The sequence below is a fragment of the Ostrea edulis genome, chromosome 4 (genome assembly GCF_947568905.1).
Source record: "Ostrea edulis chromosome 4, xbOstEdul1.1, whole genome shotgun sequence".
Lineage (NCBI taxonomy): Eukaryota > Metazoa > Mollusca > Bivalvia > Ostreida > Ostreidae > Ostrea > Ostrea edulis.
The window spans coordinates 1,509,789-1,532,271 of record NC_079167.1 but is presented as its reverse complement, the minus strand read 5'-3'; the positions used below and the strand labels follow the sequence as shown (position 1 = coordinate 1,532,271).

The 22,483-nt window shown below is 35.9% G+C and overlaps 1 protein-coding gene across 1 annotated transcript in view; it reads left to right on the top strand.

Moving 5' to 3' along the window:
- LOC125668141 (uncharacterized) overlaps nt 1-22,483 on the top strand; it is a 118,803-nt gene that overhangs the window by 10,450 nt on the left and 85,870 nt on the right. The window contains exons 2-5 of the mRNA XM_056161573.1: nt 1,867-3,371; nt 3,701-4,392; nt 10,368-10,552; nt 10,789-10,956. Coding sequence (XP_056017548.1) covers nt 1,867-3,371; nt 3,701-4,392; nt 10,368-10,552; nt 10,789-10,956 — 2,550 coding nt within the window. The remainder of the gene's footprint in view (nt 1-1,866; nt 3,372-3,700; nt 4,393-10,367; nt 10,553-10,788; nt 10,957-22,483) is intronic.

The window sequence follows — 22,483 nt, the reverse complement described above, 5'->3', positions numbered from 1 at the left end:
TATACGTCGTTACGGTAACGTCAATATTGAACGCTCATACTCGGAATGTTTCGGGCGCATACAATGTTAGCGTTCAATAAATTCTCAGGATATTGAACGCTAACATTCTCTAGATTTTACGCAGATTTTATATTAGACTATTTATCAGCTATATAATAAATGCTGTTATTGCACACTGCCAATATTGATGAGTTCTCGTCTATTATGGAGTAGTTTGAGTGAAAAGGGATATAATTTAACAACTAAATACTTTAGCTATATAATAAAAGGGTTATTGAACTTATATAGGTGAATATTGACACTCGTTGGCTGACAAAATGCACTCGCAAGCTCGTGCATTTTTACAGCCAACTCGTGCCAATATTCACCAATATAAGTTCAATAACCCTATAGTATTAGAGTACAGTGCTTTATCCGGTTTAAGAAAAGAATATCTACACAGAAAATATTGTACGAGACTAAATGTAATGAAATTTTATGAAATCATGTCAAAGAGTGATGTTAAAAACCTGTGCATGTTTATTTTAAAGATATACGAATTAGTATGTTCTCCTTAAGACACAACTTCAAATTTTTGTACATATTTATGTATATATTTCACTATGTTTATTTGCATACCTATATGCATTCCTCTTACGTTACTTGTATTGATGCGTTTCTGTATTGTATCTCATGTACCATTTCCATTGTGGTTTGAGCGAGTAAAATGAATGAATGAATGAGACCTATGCTTAGCGCTCAGGGCTGCCGCAGTGAGGGTTCTTTACGTGCCAACGCTTGCCGCGACATGGGGCCTCCGTTTTTAAGGTCATATCCGAAAGACCAGTGGTTCTCACTTCAAAATGCCGAGCGTTTGGCGGAATAATAGCAACCATTACCTATGTGTACGTTTTAGCAATCACTACCTATATGTACGTTTTAGCTTTGACACGGTCATACGTCTGTTCAGTTCAGTTTATTTGCATAAAACCATACGGTTTACAGACATGTAATAAGTACACCACATACATGTAGAAAAATTAAAACCATGTACATGGATAGTCCTTTTCTAATATTTAACCCCTACCTCGTAACACACTGTACTCCTTTTTCTAGACTTCATATGCAATCGGAGTGAAAGTATCAGATTTTAGAACAAATTACCAAGAAGCATTAAGCTTTCCGGAAAGTTAACCTACTACTATTATGATCTGAAATAAAATCATCATGCAAACGTCAGTTGCAATACATTCTACATACACCACTGGTTTAGAATTTGAAATCGTTCTGGACCTTCGAATTGTCGTATTTTGTATATATGACAATGATGTAGAAATGTCCAGCTTATTATAAGGTTTCAATGCTGATGGAAATCAAATAATTTTTCATAACTTGATTAAAGGGACTGATTAACGATTTTCCCCCATCAACTTGTTTTTTCCCCCATATTTAATGATCAAAATCTATTGTCTACTGTGTTTTAAAAGTTTAACAAAAAATAGATAGATAAATAAGTTAATGTGGAAACAAAGACTGAGGTTAGGTATGCTATTGTTTACAAAGTTTTGAAAATTTATGGTTATCGGTCTAAGTTTATAATAAATATCACACTTCAAGTAGTCTTTAGGTAAATGTGCTATTTAAAAGTTAAAATTTGTGTCTGGAAAATTAGGATGCTATAAATTATAGAATTAACATTTCACTAGTTTGTTTGTAAAGAGTTTTGTGTACGTAACAGTTATGAGGGTCCACAGTTTTGTTATCAACTTTCTAATGTTTAACATCAAAATTGAAAACTTTTTTTCTTTAAAACAAAGTGAACCAACTCCTTTTAAAGTAGAGAATATCTCAGATTTTGAAAAATCCTATCTGTGCCTTGTATTTTAGCTCTTGATGGGGTCAAATGTGCGACGCCTTCACTCATGGTTGTCCAGGCCAACGCCACTGGTAAAAACAACATGGGAAAGTTTTGTCCGGAGTTGGACAATGGCATCAATGTTACTTGTCTAGTGGATTATGGTGTAGGAACTGGTCATATGTGGATGGAACCAGATGGGACAAATCCTGCTTGTGTCAGTTATGCATATGCTCAATCAGGCTATCAAACCATTCATCTATATTGTGCCGTAGACAACATATTTTTTTATGAAAACAAAACCTTATATGTGGGGGAGGAAATATCTAACATGGCGGTTGGGGACCAAAACGGCGGCTCCCTGATTCCAATGACAAATTCTGCTACACTTTATGTGTCATACAGTAACGGAAGTGACGTCAATTTAGAAATATTCAGCAACACGAGCAACACGGTCTTGTCAAATCAGAACGTCACAACTAGAAGCTTCACACATACCATCACCGCGGCAGACCTTAACAACCAAATTGGTCTGCATGCTGTGCGCGTCACACTTTCCAATCCAATATCGTCTACGTCGCGTTGGGTTGTTGTTGCTCATGAAGAAGAAATCACAGGATTTGCTTTCACTGGAAACATCGAATCAATCATGCACGTGGGTGATGAAGTAAATCTGAATTTTACTATTTCAAATGGAAGCGACGTATCTATTGCGACAGAGATAAATACAGTGCTAATTGTGCAAAAATGTGAGGGAGCTCTGAGAACACATTCTCTACAGTATACATTGAATGAAACAGGTACATACACCATCGTAATTACGCTTTCAAACTTCGTATCGACATATAATTGGACATACACATTAACAGTGCAGCACCCTGTTCATAATTTTACCATTCAACAAGTTAAAAATATCATGAAAGCACAAACTGACACCTGGGTATTTCATCTACCAACTGGTTCATTGTTTCCGATGGGGACATTGTTTGCCTTAGTCACAGAAGATGGAACTCAGACAAAAAATGTCAGCTTGACTTTGTCTCCAGGAGGCACTCAAAACGTTTTAATGACATACTTAACTGCAGGATATATCAACATCACCATTACTATTAAGTCAGAAATTAGCCAAATGCAAATCTCCTGGATACAAGTAGTCGAAAACAAACTCACTTTGGAGTTATTGCACCAGGAAAGCGTTCCAATATCACAGTCCCAACAACAACTCGTTTTACGCATAACCGACCCAAATGATTCACCTTTGTTCAAGCTTAACTGTACACTAAATGTAGATGGAGAAGTTACTACACTTCCAGTTTCAGAGCAATTTGATTATGGGACAAACCAAACGTTTCCATATAGATATATTGGCATAGGAAACAAGACAATTACTGTGAATTGTTCAAATACTCTACAAAATTGGTTCATCACACGAATAGTAGAGGTTTGGACGGACTGCTTTGCTTCTGCGGATTTCTTTAGTGCTGATTTCAAAAATGTAGAAACTCCAATGAGTGTTTACATAACACAGATAGTGCAGGTAAATTTTTGTTATGAATATGTCAACTTTATAATGTATATAACCTTATGTCCGCTGTAGGTTTATTTTCGCCAATTTCACATCTATTAAACTGCAGTGATAACAACACAACCATAGTAAATACATTATATGGATAAAAATGTTTAAAACGATATCAAAACTGATTTTACTAGGGAAAAGTGAAAATAAAAACAAAGGCAGATTCAAGCTGTAAAGAGCATACAAATTTTTATTGAAAAGGATTGACTGCAGAGTTTAACGATAAACACAGATTAAATGTCAGTAATTTAAAAGTATACTGTTAACGAAAAGGGTGAATTGTCTTATAGATAACCGCAAAAGTTGAGGTGACCCAATTATGCAAGAACAGTTCACGCACCTACTGGTGGGAGTTTTACGATGTCCCCCATGATGACCATTTGAATCCAGAGTTACGTGAGTATTATAACAACACGGCCAATCAGCCTCATGGAGTAACCATTACTTTCGCAAAAGAAGCTATTGAGGCAGGTTTAAAGAAGTTGGTGCTAAAGGTAAATTTAACTGATCAAGAAGATGGCGTACTTGAAGACTACATCTATGTGAATTTTAAAACTCCTCCCGTTGTGGCCAGTATCATTGGTGGTTCGGAAATAACCCATGGGAAAGTCAGCCCCCTTACCGTGGATGCCACATCTTCAAAAGACCCTGTGCAAATCTATGCTGATCAATCATTCAACTTTACATGGAAATGCTACAAGGTTCCTGACGTAGATGCGTCTAATTTGGCAGAGTTCATGGGCAAATTTAAGACACCGGAGCAGCTATCACCAACCTGGAACGACTGCGTCCCAATGGCCCTGCCCATGGAAGGTCAAGTCGAAATACCATCAGCAAATCTACAGGATGGCTATTTTTATCTTTTCATCGTGTTGGTGGAGAAAATCAACAAAACGTCGGCAAACTTGTCGGTACAAAGGAATGACACATCTTTCCAGGCAGTTAAAATTGTTCCATATGTGCCACCTAAAGCTGAATTGAAGTAAGTGTTTTTATTGTACTATACCTTTTCATTTTAAAAACAGTAGTTTTATAGTATTTTTAATCTATTGTATTTTACAGATCGGTCTATCGTTTCATTTTATTGAAGTCAAATGTTTCACAATGGCATTTAAAGTGAAAGAAGACAAAATCAGATATGGATATTACTCTACTTTCACTGTAGTCTAATTTAGTTGTTTTCACTGAGAAAAAAAACCCCATCATGAAATAAACATTGATTTCAAATATAAACCGTGGAGTATTGATCGCGAATGAAAACTACCAACATAGAAATACCCCATGTATTCATCTTCTATAAACTACCAAAAATAGAAACACCCCATCGTATTCATCTTCTATAAACTACCAAAAAAAGAAACACCCCATCGTATTCATCTTCTATAAACTACCAAAAATAGAAACACCCCGTCGTATTCATCTTCTATAAACTACCAAAAATAGAAACACTCCATCGTATTAATCTTCCAGAATTTATAACAAGAAGTCCAATGAAATTAGGCATCACAAAGAAAGTCAGACTATTTACGGAACTGTGTTTCTTTGATCTGAGAATGTGTTATGTAATGGATTCTTATATATATATATATATATATATATATATATATATATATATATTGGTGAACAATCATTTTGGCGAAATCTTCGACTTAGTGAAAACTTCTGTGGCTCTCTGGGAACTCTGGTCTGTCCCAATATTTCCCACAGACTGCCGCTATCTACTGAGGGGACTTTCGTCTCCAATGGAACAAAATCAAACCACTAAAACATTAAACTATCAGAATAAGTTAAAATTTCTTTATTTTGATTTTCCCCCAGTGATCATTGTTTCAATAAATATTTACTTTCTGCAGAGATTCTGGCGTGTTATATAGTACCGTCAAGCCCTCTAATCAAGAATGAATAGAATGATAATGCTCCTGAAAATTGAAGTTGAGGTTTATCTTATTTATATATACACAATCAAATGAAGAAGAAAAATCCATTGTTCTGTTTCATATAACGTAACAAATCTTTCCGTTTGAATACAGGGTCATTATTGGAAGCAGGAGCAGCCGATCTATTTGTGATTGTTATAGGGAAATGAGAAATTCTTTTTTTTTTTTTTTTATTGCTTTGGTAGAATAATTTCTAATTAAAAGAATAAAAGCTCTGACTACATGATTTTGAAATACATTTATATTTACGAATAAAAGTCTTTTGAATTGCTGTTCATATATTTTTCTTTTTTAAAAAAGCACACCCATTCTCCGCTGTTGAATCTAATCGGCACTTTATAGTTTTAGATTCTAAATGTGCCATTATTATTTTTTCACATTGAAAAATCCAAGTACATTATGAATATATATATATATATATATATATATATATATATATATATATATATATATAATATATATATATATATATATATATGGAGAAAAGATCTCAATGATTTCCATATATTTAAAATATTTTACATGATAGGTACAGTAGTAATACCTTTGATATGTTGATTATTATGCTCCTGTAATAGGCATATTAATATTTGATCTGTCCATCTGTTTGTCCGCAAGAACTTTAACCTTGACCATAACTTTTGAATGTATTCCCTCTCCGTCTCCCTCAAACATTGTTAATATGACTGTAATATCTAAAGTTATATACATTCTCACAGTCAGAATAAAATTTGATAAAAGACAGAAATATAAAAAAAAATATATTTTTCAATGAAATACATACAGTGAAAAAAAAGTTATGACAGATTATTGCATCTGGCCTGAGATTGATTCATTAACGGATATTCGTATTTTGTTCATACATTAAAACAAATACACTCTATTGAAAATACAAAGCCGAGGGTTTAAAGATATGCTAATGACGTCATTTTTTACTTTCTTTATCAGTTTTTTTTTTTAAATAATAAAAACCCTGATATTAATTTTTTTTTATACTTACAACTCCACGTTTTTTCCCAAGTGTCACCATCTTGAAACTCTTTTAACCCCGACCAAGACATGGGTTGTACTAGAGTAGAAGTCAAAGTTGAAATGACGTCATTTTAGTCTCAACTCCACCTGTTCGGCTGTTACTCGAGTATCTCGGGCACCTACTATGGCTCCAGTCGAAGTGGGCATTTGAGTAACAAATTTTTGACCTGATGACCTTTAACCTGAGAGTTTGACCTACTTTTGAAAAACGTTGTATATAACGTTTGAATGAAGAGCTTTCATATTTCACATGTGTTTTCCTTGTGACAAGACCTTTCTATGGATACTATAATTACCTTTCTGCATCAGCGTTTCCCAAACACATATTGTTGTTTATTCTGATTGCAAGTATTTCTGGTATTTAAACATTGGTTTTCAACTTAGAAATAAGATTTCTACATACATGTTTCCAGATATTAAGAAAATTATTTCCAATTTGGAATTTTTCTAGGACATCAAAGAGAAAATTTCATTCAATGGAGTCAAATGCTTTTTCAAACCTTATAATTAATAGCATAGTGATACCATCTAAATTTTCTGTGGAATGTTCTTTTGAGCAAATGGCAGTAACATTAAATGTCTTATCAAATTATATGGCATGTCAAACGTTGCAATCTTTGATCTTTTCCACTTGTATTACATAATTTTTCATTTGTATTGTATATTTCCCACTTAAACTTCTAAACTGCTGAACAAGATTTTCATTATAAAAGACTCGCTGCTTCTCAACTATAAGTTGAATCACTTAACACATGAAACTAATTTGCTATCCATTACATTATACCTAGCTTTAATAGTGTTGTATCTAAACTCACTGTGTGTATTCTGCTCAATTTCTGCTGTCATTTGCAAGTATGAAGCTACATTTTGTTTCCATCTCGTTAGATTCGTGTTTCGTGCTGTCTGTCCGTCTGTCTGTCTGTCCGTCTGTCTGTCCGCGTGTGAATATACACTCCACAATACACTCCACAAACTCAGCGACTTATTTCGTGGCATCTTTGAAATTGTTGGAAAATATGTTTTAGGTTTATTTTTTTTTTTTACTTTTTATTTGAATTTAGTATAATGAATAACGCTTTCTTATACGATGGTTTAGAGTTTGTCCCTCCTGGACTAAGTCCCTTTCCCCATCGATCAAATATGGAAATCGTTACTAAATATGGACACCACTCAAGGTCGGGTGATCTTCAGCTGTACGCTTGAATAACTTACAGGTCAATGATATCGATATCTCACGTACTGGAAAGTATTCATAATTTAAAAAAAAATACAGAAAATTTAGATAATAAAATGCCTTTCTTTGTTTAACAAAGCAAAGAAAGTATTTTATTATTTAAATATTTACATTAACTGTGTTTTCCGCTTCATTTCTATTGAAATCCATTGCTTGTCATTTGCAACTATGAAGACAAATTTCGTTTCAATCTAGATATATCCGATGTTTTAATGCTATCTGTCCGCATGTGAATATATATATTCCACGAACTCAACGACCTACTTCGTGGCATTTAAATTCAAATTGTTGGGAAAAATAACTTTTATTTGAATAAGTATAATAAATAATGCTTACCTATATTATATGATGGTTTATTTTTATGCGTTTTGATTTTGTTCTTCTTGAAATATTTCTTTTTATCAATCTAATTAAAATCAGATCTTCTCTAGCCGTTACACCCCAAACCAATCTAATTAAAATCAGATCTTCTCTATCACCCCAAACCAATCTAATTAAAATCGGATCTTCTCTATCACTCCATACCAATCTAATTAAAATCAGGTCTTCTCTAACCGTTACAGTCCATACCAATCTAATTAAAATCAGATCTTCTCTATCACTCCATACCAATCTAATTAATATCAGGTCTTCTCTATCACTACAAAATCTTTTGATTTATTGAATAAATTTTATTGGGAGATTTTTTTCCCCCAAACCCTTAAAATTTTATTAATTTCACCTTATCAACTTTGACAGAAAATAGTAAATATGACTACATAGGAGACATATTCCAAGCCCTATAAAATCTGTAAGATCCAGGAGCTTTAGAGGGATTCGACCCCTGGGCCCCCACCACGAGTTTGCCCTTGACCCATTGGGGGTCTCAAGGTGGCCCCCTGATCTGTGTAAGGTGAAATCACCTAATTTAGCGCATATCTATTTCTTTGTTGCCTATTTGGCACTGACATGCCCACAAACGCAATATTCTCTATGAACAGGAGAAGTGAACTACCATAAAGAACAACAACGGTTAATTTCAGCATCACAAACGATAAATTTTAGGTTTAGATTGTATATATAACCCCCCCCCCCACACACACACACACACACAAAGAAGAAACCAACAACCCAAGATGACGTAACAATGTGACTTATTTCCGGTAAATTGTTCTCTACAGGTCTTTTCTTTTGTTACCCTGAATTGATCCTTCCCTTAGCTCGCCCATCGCCATGTGATAGTCTGAGAATAGATTGCTCCTATTCTTGCTCGAACACCGAACAAAGCCTAGGGCTCATGCACATGTATATGGATCTTAATCACCTCTTGTACTAATACCGACCATATTCCCTTTTACGGGAAAATTGCCTCTCTTCTACTGATATCAGTAAAATTTGAATTTTTAAAAAATTACAAGATGTTAGCTTTCTTGGTAATGTTACCTACGGCGAGACTAGATATATATACCATGTTACCTGCATCACTTCCCACTAGCACTGAGGTACATCAGAGAACAGCTGTTCCGGATAGTTTATGGTTTCTTCTGGGACTTGTTCATAGTATCATAGCAGATGGTGACAATGGGTATAGTACTGAAGTGTTTTGGTTTGAATTTTTCCATCATCTGTCTCATTACATGCTTTCATCCTACACTTCTTAAACATCATAATGACAACTCTTCCTGTTTCTGGAATTTTGTATCGCTGTAGCCAGATGTCGATTTCTTTCGTCACCAGTTGATTATGTTATGAGTATGTAATGCCTGATTGAATCTAATATAGGACAGTCACAGTGTCTCCTCCTTGCATCTTTCCATAACGGAAACTTCTTCTGTGTTTCGACCTTTTCACATTCTTATTCTTATCTGTATCTATGTTTAGGGAAATTTGACAGAGGCTCTTATTCTTATCTGTATCCCGTGTAGGGAAATTCGACAGACACTCTTATCTGTATCCCCGTGTAGGGAAATTCAACAGACATTCTTATCAATATCTGTATCCCCATGTTGGGAAATTCGACAGACACTCTTATCAATAATGAATATCTGTATCCCCGTGTAGGAAATTCGACAGATACTGTTGTCTGTATCCCTGTGTAGGGAAATTCGACAGTCTAGTTTTCTTTAGGAATTGTAGATGGCGATTTCCAGGTAAAATGACTTTCTGACAATGTAGGAACCTGTCTTGGTTTTATATGTTGTATCTACTGTTTTAGTTTTAGTGGTCCCGTGGGGACTCGGCTTAGAATAGGTCCTCAATACCCCTTGCTTGTCGTAAGAGGCGACTAAATGGGGCGGGCCTTCGGATGAGACCGCAAAATCCGAGGTCCTGTTTTCCCTGCTCAATGGCCATAAGCGCCGAGCATAGGCCTAAATTTTGCAGCCCTTCAACGGCAATAGTGACGTCTCCATATGAATGAAAAATTCTCGAGAGGGACGTTAAACAATTTACAATCAATCAATCAATCAGTTTTTAGTGATTATATCTTGGATTGTTTAGATGATGGGATACATAACTCCAAGATCAGGTTCAAAGTCTTTAAGGGGTTTCATGGTTTGAGTCTCAATCCATAAGCCTTAAGTGTGGACCTTTGAACTTTATCTACCGCATCTCATTTCATCTATCTATATTCATCATTGAAACGCTGTTTACATCAGTAGTACACCTTGTGGTTTTAACCATCATCTAACCAATGTCATATTTGGTCTCGTTACTGTCTCGTGTTACTCTTTTTTTATTTCATTTGCTCTTTAAAATTCATTTTTAATTTTTAAGGTGTTTACGAAACTGTAATGGGAAAATCAACCGAGACTCAATATCTAGTTACGAGGTGATCTGCTCTAATTGTGACGTAAACACAGTTTACCGATGGGATTTAGAGGAATTCAACGCCAGCACTGGTGCTTATTCTACGCTACTGGATGGGACTGGAGGATGGGCTGCATATATAGAAACAAGATGTAAGTACAATGTTTGGGTTTATTTTACACACTCACCCACCCAGAGAGAGAGAGAGAGAGAGAGAGAGAGAGAGAGAGAGAACAAACTTCAATTTTCAAAAAGATTTGCCCACATTGATATAGCTTCTGTCCCAATATTTTCTGAGAGAGCTACATTTCTGCAGCTAACATTGATACATCTTCTTGAGGCATACCAGAGTGGAATTACTGATTAGTGTGTGTATTCTTTATTGCAGCCCTTGAATTGAGTACATTAGCCATTAAGAAAGATGTTGTACCAGAAGGTAAAAATCTGAGATTGAAATGTGAAATCAATTCAGATGGCAAAAAGGCAACCGTGTCCACAGTAATGGCTGTCAACTACCCGCCCAGAGGTGGTGAATGTGACATTTCTCCCAAAACAGGTATGCATATAAACAAAACACTCAGACAAGTTGAGACTGGAACATCCAGCTGTAGTTGTTTTACTTTCCATCGTCGCAAACCACGCCTATTGACTCCGTTCACACTACGTCATAAACCACGCCTATTGACTCCGTTCACACTACGTCATAAGCCACGCCTATTGACTCCGTTCACACTATGTTATAAACCACGCCTATTGACTCCGTTCACACTACGTCATAAACCCCGTCTATTGCCTCCGTTCACACTGCATCATAATCGTTTGAGGTATGGTAAGTGCTCCCGGACTCAGTAAGTGTGGTTAGCGACGATGCATTCTTTCTGAAATTTGTATTCTATTGACTAAGCGTTTGAACCGGAAAATTTTGGAAATGATAAAAACGTTGGAAATAATTGCTGAATGGAACAGCCATCCTTTGTTGTTTTGAAATGCTAAATTCTTTATGAATTTGTATTCTACTGACTGCGTTATATTTGGAACCGAGGGCGCCTTCTTTTTTCAGTTCGCAAAAGGTTTACATTAATCAACGAAGCTAGGTTACCCCCTCCTTCTAATTTGCTTCCAATGCATATATGTATAAATAAAAAAATAATGCAGGTATATTAATTAAGCAGATGGAAGTCCTATTGGCGATCTACACGGGGGATTACAAACCCACCTCTTTAATTGATTGAGAGAGAGAATTTGAGAGAAAATTTTTAAACATTTATCTGTTCGGGGAATGTTAGGTGTATGCTTTAATGCAAGATCCAAGCAGTAAAAATAACTCTCCCTCTTTCTCTCATTCTCTCTTTAGAATGCCAAAAATTGCGATTGATTATTAGTCCCCTACCGGTAAAATCGAAAGGGACTATAAATATCCTCTTCGTCCGTCCGTCCGTCTGTTAGTCAGTGTGTCCACTTGGTTTTGATCAAGCTTTAATTTAGGAAGCCGAAGTTGAGTGATTTTTACGAAACACACAATGTACACAGTTTTCCGGACTTTTCCCACTATGCTTTAACGTAGAAATCATGAATTTGAAATAATGAGTCGATCAGTATCAATATTCACATCTGTTACCGTTAACAAACAGTGTAAGGCGAATGAACTTCATATTTTGTTTGCGGAATTTTTTCCACCATGCTTTGAATTAGAAAGATGAAATTTAGTATGTGGTTTACTACTGTATGTTTACAGATTAAGTTTAAGTTTTGTCACAGTCGAGTGATTTTTACGAGATATATGGAACTTTTTGCCGAATGTTATTCCGGACTTTTCTCGTTAATAAAAAACAACATCCGAGTACATTTTTTTGATTTTTAATTCAGACATCATGTTGACAAAACATGGGTAGATAAGCAAAAATGTCTATATCTTTAAACTGAAGGCGAGGTTGTTCCTAACAAAGCAATAGAAATCGAGGCTGGGTATAGGAAGGGGCGTTGTTTGATGCGACGGTTAGGACGTCTTTGTTTCCAGATGATCGTTATGTTTTGAATATTGAAATTAAAGAAAATGCAAAAACTGATTCAATTGAAATTTCAAGACCAGGCATGGTCCCGGCAATATGTATACACTTATCAAATTCTATTTTCCTATATAAAAATCATTTTATATGCATAAAATGTTGTAAGATTATTCACATAGACATTTACAAAAACGATTTGACTTACGATAGGTAGGTGACACTTATTAGAATGCAATATCTACAAAAAACTTGTTTATATACGCAAAAAAAAATAAAATAAATAACAACCCCCCCCCCCCAAAAAACCCTAACCAAAAAAAACCCAACAAAAAACAACCCACCCGAAAGTTTAAAAAATTCCATTCCATATTTATCTTCTAATTTCTTTGAAATGATCGGAGTAATTTAGATATCATTAATAAGGTAGTGACATTACGGTGAAATATTCTAAAATTGCTTATTGAAAAGCGCAATTCATTGTGGATTATTTCTTTGATCCGCTCCCATACGTTTTTATGATTTCACAGCCGAAATCAAACAACGAATATGCTGTTTTTAGATTGATTAATTTTTAATTATATGAATTTGTCAGCCATTGATTATAAAAGGCATATTGTCATATAATTTGTAATACATGCATATTGATCACTTTGAAAATACATGAAGGTATGCATGGCGACGCTTCACGACGGCATATTCCAGGGGGAGCATTAGCGCTTCATAAAAAGACACCGGCGTGAAGCGTTTCAGTTCATACCCTCATGTATTTTCAAAAATAAAATTTATTTCTTATATCTACATTCTACTTTCATTTCTTTCGGACTTCCATGTCATTGAGTTCGAGCCATGCTCGCACCATGGCCGCGTGAAATCTGATACGTTATGTATAGTTAGTGATTGCTCCTTCGCCAAAACTCGGAATTCAGAAGTGAGTATCACGGGTCTTTCGGATATGACCTTAAAAATGGAGGTCCAGTGTCGCGACAGTCGGTGGCACGATAAAGAACCCTCACTACTAGGGCCCTGAGCGCTAAATCTAAATTTGTGGCACTTCACCTACAGCTCGTGACGACTAAATGTGAGTGAACAATTCTCGACGAGACGTAAAACAATCAGTCATATGGAGACGTCACTACTGTTGGTTAAGGGCTGCAAAATTTAAACCTATGCTCGGCGCTTATGGCCATTGAGAAGGGAGAGATCTTTATCGTGTCACACCTGCTCTGACATAGGACCTCGGTTTTTACGGTCTCATACGAAGGACCGTCCCATTTAGTCGCCTCTTACAACAAGAAAGTACTGAGGACCTATTCTAACCCGGATCCACTACCAACCCCCCAACCCCAACCCCCCAATAAACCCGATAAGTATTATAAAAATAATAAATGTCGTTATTTCGTAGTGTGTAGTGTGTGATATTGGTTTATGTAATATTTGTCTCTTGATAAAGACACGGGCGTAACTTGCGTCGAAAATTTGAGGTGTAAATAACCAACAGTATGGTGACCTTTTCAGAGCTTATATATAGGCCTATACGTTATTGCACGTGGTAGAGCTAAGTACGACAGTTTTAGTACAGTGATTGTATTGGTATCATATCAGGGTAGTGGAAGAAGCGTCGTAGCAGCTGTTTCCTCGTAGCAAATAAATAGCGCCATTTGGCTACTGACTACACTGACCTCACTCACCAGCCTTATTTCCAATATACGATCCTTTCATGGTTATACTACGACGGCTACGCTCCAACTACGTTATTGCTATGTCCAAGCTAAGCACACTGTATCCCCTTTCGATCTCATTACAATCACGAAGACTGTGGTACGGTCACCAATTTTGTAAACACGACAATGTGACGTGTTTGTGGAAATAACGTAACGCACATGTGACACTTGAGATAGTAGCATAAATGAATGAATGAATGCAATACTCTCTTTAGAGAAGTGAACTGGCATAGTCTTCGTAAACCTTCATGTTTTGATACTGGAAAACGTGTAAATGCCGGTGTTATACATGTATAGTGAGACTTCCCCATAACGAGACTTTCCACGGATGATTGGCTATAAAGTGAGACCCCCCCCCCCCCCGGGGGGAAGTCTGGCTATATTGTGAGGCCCCCGGAAGTCTTCGCCGGGGATGTCTCGCTATATAGCCAGACTTCCAGGGGGAAATCTCACTATATAGCCAGTCTTCCCCATTTGTAGCGAGACTTCCCTCCTTTACTTTAGTATCCGGAATAGTCCCTTTCGCTACAATAGGGGATTATAGTTTTGCATGCGAGTTTATAGGGAAAATCTTCTTCTAAAGTACCACTGGTTTTTGCATCCACTGCACATTATGAATATTTTATGTAACAGTAATAACTTAATATGACCTAGAAACCCACTACTTGAGGTGTTCTGGTCCCTAGTATCGTAGCGCAGGGTAAACGATGAACTCTTATATACACCATTAAAATCAAATTTCTGAATTTGCCAATCCAGGCGGTTCCTGGTACATGTACCTTAGGTGAGGATTAGTCAACCTGATACTTGATAATTAAGGCTTGCAAAACTATAGTTTTGAATATTTTTTCATAAGATTCCAAAACAATGTTGTGATTCTCATTAATTTTTATATAAACTTGTTTCTTCTCAATTTACTAGAACAAAGAAAAAATATTTAAATTTCTTATTGGTCTTAAACAAATCCCACAGGCCTAACCACTATTTTGTTTTCTTATCAACACAATAAATACATGTATGTACCTTGCACGGATAATGTGGAATACCAACAAAGATATCTGATACATATTATAAACTTTCAATTTCATCTCTTCTTTTTTCTTTAAAAGTTTGCGGGCATATATCACACAATATATGCCCGGAAACATTCCGGCCCGCAAACATTACGTCACAATCAATACTCAAGTCGAAACTACAAATGACTACGCCGTTAATTTTCAAATTTTTCGTGTTTTTCATCTTTTACTCAGTTAAATTAATAAAGAAATTATAAAAGATAAAATTATTGTTAGTTTCTAAATGAAATTGAAAGTATATAATAAAAAGGTTATAGACTTTGTATGGAAAAAATGACGACCTCGTTTTTTGTCGCGTACGGACCTCGCAAGCTCGGTCCGCCTACGCGCCGAAAAACTCGGTCGTCATATTTTCCCATACAAAGTCTATAACCAATAAATATTCATTTCAAGTACAGTCAACGGTTAATAATATTATCTGTCAATGAATAATCTTTAGTACTCCATTTCATGCAAATCATAGGTAGGACTCGATTCGATGAGCTTTCCGCCTACAACCTCCAAATCACGCGATCTCTTCCAACACATGCATGCGGTCTTTATAACCTTTGCTACGCTAACTGTTTCAAAACGTGTCACAAAATATTTCCATGATATTGTAGCGCGACAATATTTAAAAAAAATAGTAAGCACTTTAAAGAACCATATCATACTGTGTCGGTATTTTGACAGAAACGCACCTAGGTGCGAACATATTGTAGAACACCGTTTGTTAGGAATACTTCATTAGTCGAATGGGGTCGTTAATGACAGATCAGCCCTAAATATCACTGGCGCATACGCCCAGCGCTGACGTACAATAAAATACGTTCAAACCAAACCAATGAATCTCAATGTATCTTTACAACAACGAACAAAAAAGTGCTTAGCTACGCCCAGCGCTTTAAAAAACGGGGGGATGTAAACATGTAACAAAGTTTAATATACTTTTATTTACATTATGTGAATGTTTAAATATCTAGTAATTGAATATTTGTTAAAGATTAGGATTCTTTACAATATTACATTGTTCTAATGTCCTCTTTAAAAATATGCCATTGCTACATGGCAACTGAAGATTTTTATCATCCTACTGACACCCTCTCCCGCAACTGAGGTTGAAAATAATTATATTTGCCTATTTTTATACACTTTCAGCTGTAAAATACCAAATGTTAGTCCTTGAGTCTCAATTGGAACCCTTATAAAATGCATGGGATGGAACTCACATCTGGATTCGCGCATATTAGGATTCGTGCATTAATAGAGCTCGCTCGAACTGTAGCGTGTCAACATATTAGATATGTATTTTGTAATTAGCTTCTACTCTACACTTCGTCTCAGTTTCTGAGAATAAACACACTGTCATTGAATATTGGTCCCAAGGGCCTATTTTTGCCATAGTCATTACCTGTATGAGTTACATACGTCACGATGGTTGTTTTGATAGAATGCAGACTTGTGTGTTTAAAAACGATTTGAGTAAGGTACTTGCCTATTAACGACTGTTTAGATGAGTACTATGCTCTCATGGTGTTGCTTTAACTTATAAAGGATTTATATACATGTATGTGTCCATCCTCCATATTTGGTGATATAATTATTTTTACATGATTGCACTCATTAGTATATTGTTACTTGATTGTCATATAATATTGTATTATACCAATGAGATGTTTCTCAACGTTTCAATAAACTAAACTAAGCTTTGGAAATTAGCTTTCCAAAGCAACACCATGGGAGCATAGTACTCACCTAAACAGTTTCGTGCATCACATGACTTCATCCAGCCACTATCTTTTCTATGTTATTAACTCGTTTGAGATCTTATATACGTGATTTGTTTCTTTACTGCTTTTTTGCAATTTAATATTGATACAAACTCGTCCAGGTTAATCCTGCCCGAGCCGAAGGTATTCGTAGGAATACACATCGATTGGATGGGTTTCAGTGATTTGGTTCCGCAATATAGAGTATAGATCCGTTTGAAAAGAACGACTTATAGCAATATATTTATATTACAAATCGCATTTTCCTCTATGAACCAACCAATTTCAGCGCGCGACACAATCCGTTCACATTGGCTATGAACGGATTATGAACTAGCTTGAAGCACGCACGCGACTGAGAGAGCCTATTGATTTGGGAAAAAAATAGAACATCTTTTACAATGATCTCGCAAGTCACACCTCTGGATTAAGATTGTAAACTTACGTGGATTATCATCCCAATCTTGCGGTCTCCTACCTCCAAAATACAGTGCACCTTGCAATGTTGATAAAAGGCAGGGCGAGACGAAATGTGACGTCATGTCTATGTGTTGACGTACGTCACAATAACTACTGTGACAGAGGCTAGGAGTTCGTTTTATGCAACAAAATAGAAGCAATGTAAACAAACGGTGTTTTAGTAAATGAAAATAAATATGAGAAATGAACATCACTTTTGAGCTGTTCATGGTCAAAATGAACGGATTTGGATTTGATCCGTTCATACTGACCATGAACAGCTAAAAGTGATGTTCATTTCTTATATGTATTGAATGTTTATTACATTTGACCACGTGAAGCATGAACGCGCTTCAGTTGTAAACAATGTACGTACATATGTATGAAGTTTGATAAATATAATACGTCTATTTTAACGTCTGAGAATTCAGACAGAAAGAAAAGTAGACTGTAAAAGAAAGAAATTTCCTTTTTGAAAATACACGAGAGAATGAACTGTGACACTTCATGCCGGCATGCTTTTCATGAAGTGCTACGGCGTTTTAGGTTTTATGCGGACGTGAAACATGGAATGACACATGAGATACATAAAACGTATCTGTATATATACAATTGAATAACAGATTAAACAGATAAAAAATCAGAAGAACAAACAATATTATTGATTTTGAAACATACACGGCTTTCTTAGAGATACAAAATCGCTAGAAGACATAAGTTCACATCTTGTTTTAGCGTTTTGGGCAGAACAATATTTTATATTTAGAAAACTCTTGAGTAATTTGCACAATGCCAATACATTCCAGAATATAATGAAATTCAATATACAAAAGAATTTATTTCTTTCAATATTACTCCATACGGCTTCTTTGACAGAAAGGTGATGTTTGGTACTTCTAAATTTAACAAGATGTTTCGTAACTTTCAAATTCTTGTTAAAATTGTCAAATATTCCTCACATTCAAAATTTGTCTGTAAATCACTCCCTTTGAAGCCCTAGATATATTATCGTGCCGAATTGATCTCGAAGCCTTTAATTAACAATCGTCTTACTCCACACGGCGTCATAATTGCGTGATCCATGCTCAAACCAGGTGATTGAAAGGCCACACTTATCTGAAATACTTTTCAAAAATGAAAGCCATGGATTTTTTACTTTTCCTTTGTCATATGAAAGGTGAAGACAACGAACAGTGATCAATTTCATAACTCCTACAAGCAATACAAAATAGATAGTTGGGCAAACACGGACCCCTGGACACACCAGAGGTGGGATCAGGTGCCTAGGAGGAGTAAGCATCCCCTGTTGACCGGTCACACCCGCCGTGAGCCCCATATCCTGATCAGGTAAACGGAGTTATCCGCAGTCAAATCAGTGTGCCAAGAACGGCTTAACAATCGGTATGAAACACGTCAGACAGCATTTGACCCAATGCGAGGTTGTATTGACGAACTAGATCGTTATAACGACCATAGAATTTGCGAAATGCTGACTTCAATCGAGGCTGTTGAAATCCCTGTACCATCAACTTGTTTGTCAGTAGCTTACCTCGATTTAAAAACTGACTATACCCAGAACAAGCTCTTGCATATCGAATCAGTTGAGATATATAAACACCATATGCAGGTGATAATGGAATATTGCTACATAAATGTGGGAAGTTGACGATGGAGAAGCTGAAATCATCCCGTTTGTCATACAGTTGAGTTGTCAGTTTGCCGTTAATGTCTACTTTCAATAAAATATCTGAGTATGAAGCAGAAGTGGACGACTCTGTGGTGTCCTTTATTTCGAGCTCACAGGGATATATCAAATCGACATATGAATGAAAGCTATCATTGTTAATAGACAAAACGTCATCGATATATCTATATATTACATATAAATAATCTTACTCGGTTTGTTATCATTACTGTTGATAAGTTTTTCCCAATAAGGGATCATTCTAGCAGAGACTTGTATATATGTCTCTGATTCTAGTATAAATTGTTATATATATAAGATATTGCCCAGTTTCCCTGTAAACTAAATAACAATATCAATATTTTCATAACCCCAAATTTCACATGCATGCAGTAAAACAGGCACTACTTTATCGAATGAATCTAACCGTCAATCAAACGGTAAAACATATACATGTAACATTTCTTATAACCACAAACATAGCTCTATGTGCTTGATCGCACAGGCGTTTTTTCCTTCTTCTTTACAAAAAGGAACCAGATATTGGAAAAAAATGACTCCTAAATAATTGAACTCACTGACCGTTTCAACCATTGTTAGTGAAGACACATTTTGGTTGTCGATCTTTTGAAAATATTACAAGTTTTGTTTTACTAATATTCAAAGTAAGTTTCCATAGTTCATAAGAGCTATCAAATTCATTCAACACAAATTTCTGTAATCATATTCAGACTGCTAAAATCTGCGTAGCACAAGATAAACATCTTCATATACACGTTTAGACTAATTCCTCTTCAATGCATTGCCCTGACCTTAGTGATGAATTGTTGTAAGACCAATAACATTGCTGTCTTTCATAATAATCTTCTAATTCATTTATGCATTATGAGAACAGAAATGGAGATAAGTTTTCTCCTTGACGAATACCATCATTATAATTAAAATATTTGGATGATATACCATCAGCACATAACTTTGTATACAAGCGAAGCATTTACCATTTATTCCACTTTTTAGAAGTTTGCAGCAAAGTCCATCTCTGCAAACAGTAGCAAAGGCCTGTAAATTGCTATTACTATTGACATGAGCATTTAATAAAAACTGAAGTACAAAAATATTTTTCAAGAGTGGAGAAACATTTCCTAAATCCCACCTGACTCTCCTTAGTAATTCATACATCATCTGCAAAAATTTCCAAACGAGTACTTAAAGTATACGTAAATACTTTCCCCAGACGGCTTAATAAAGTGATTAGTCTGTAATTTTCTGGCTTTAATTGATCACCCTTGTTCTTCTATATTGGTTTGATAATGACCAATCAACCACTCTTCTGGAAAAATACCAGCATCAAAATTAAAGTTAAATAATATTTCATATAATGGTAGAAAAATCTACATAGTTGCTTTAATTTGTTCGTTAAAGAAATATTGTCACAACCAGGAGCCTTGTTATTATTATTTTTTTTTTTTGCGCCCGTCTTTAGACGAAACATATTTTAGTAAAGCGATGTCTGTACGTCCGCTGTACCATAATACGTCCCATTTAAAGACGGACGTTTTAAATAACAAGGTCCCAGGTTGGGACAATATTTATGGTACAGCGATGTCTGTACGTCCGATCTCGTGGGTATCCGGGTTAGAAGACGTCCTCAGTACCCTCTTTCTTGTCGTAACTAAGAGGCAACTAAATGGGGGCGGACCTTCGGATGAGGCCGCAAAAACCGAGGCCCCGTGTCACAGCAGGTGTGGCACGATAAAGATCCCTCCATACTGTAAGGCCGTAAGCACCGAGCATAGGCCTAAATTTTGCAGCCCTTCACCGGCAATGGTGACGTCTCCATATGAGTGAAAAATTCTTGAATGGGACGTTAAATAATATATACAATCAATCAATCTGTAAGTCCGTCCGTCCGTTTGGGGTTTTCTGTTTCTAATTTCAATTCGCTGTCACATATCAAGCTAAAACTGGCCATATAGCTTCTTTGTGAATCATCTATTTCGACCTCTCTTGCAGGAGTTTTGCCCCTTTATTTAGGTCCCCCGTCTTCAACAGAAAACTTTATAGTGATTGTATTGTTTGTTTTTATTATTACTAGATGAAACCCCACGCAACACGGGGAATCACAATCATATGATATAGCGTAGAGGAGGGACTTTTTTTAATGCATTGAATAAACGATATCTTTAATTCAAATGAATTTAAGAACAATTTTTGAATAATTGCGTGCATTAGTTATGTTTTACTTATTGATATCATATACTGTAAAATTGTGTAAATAAAACTTGATTATTAGGAAGTCACTTGGAGCTCCTAATCAAATGTTCCCTATGTAACGTATATGATCTCTCTTCGTATTAAAAATTAGATAATGATTTTACGAATGCAATCGTAATCCGTCATGCCGAATAGTTGACCAAAGACGAATTGAGCGGTCGTTCATAATTTCAAAATTTGAAACTCAGCATTGTAAATGTGTTTATAATGGTAGTTTTTGTCCAGTGCGACAATTCAATAAGAGCAAAATTATGAATACACGTGGTTTCTTCTCGTCAAATGCAATAATCGAAAACAGAATGCACTACATGAATGACAAACACAAAACTGCTATATTGTAAATTGGCCTGATTTCTTGGGCATTGCCAGGTAGTGTACAACCTAATTTCGGTAAAATGTTTGACTATTTTAGGGTAGTTTATCGAAAACGAAAGTAAGTTTTTGATTAATTTTACGATATTTACTAATCAAATAAAATTCTATTATAGCTTACGGACATCACCTCACATATGAAACAATATCAAACATGCAAGCAGTAGCTCTGGAGCAAGTGTTTCGGAGTTTATTGCCAAAATTTCTCAATTTTTAGGTCATCTGAGTAAACTCAGGTGACCAATTGCAATTGGTTGTCGGTCGTCGTCGTCGTCCGTCGTGCGTTAACAATTGAACATTTTTAACTTCTTGATAAATACTATTCCAATTCTTTTCAAATTTGATATGAAGCATCTTTAGGACAAGGGGGACATAGATTGTAAATTTCAAGACTTCTGCACCGCTGGGGTCCTAGGGGCGGAACAAAAACTGCCCAAAATTGACCAATTTTCAAAAATCTTCTTCTCTACAACCGCACATGTGTAAGAAAAACTGAATGTATAGTGATATAAAGCAGGATTGATTGATTGATTGTATATTGTTTAACGTCCCTCTCGAGAATATTTCACTCATATGGAGACGTCACCACTGCCAGTGAAGGACTGTAAAACTTCGGCCTATGTTCGGCGCTTATGCCATTGAGCAGGGAGGGATCTTTATTGTGCCACACCTGCTGTGACACGGGACCTCGATTTTTACGGTCTCATCCGAAGGACCGCCCCATTTAGTCGCCTCTTACGACA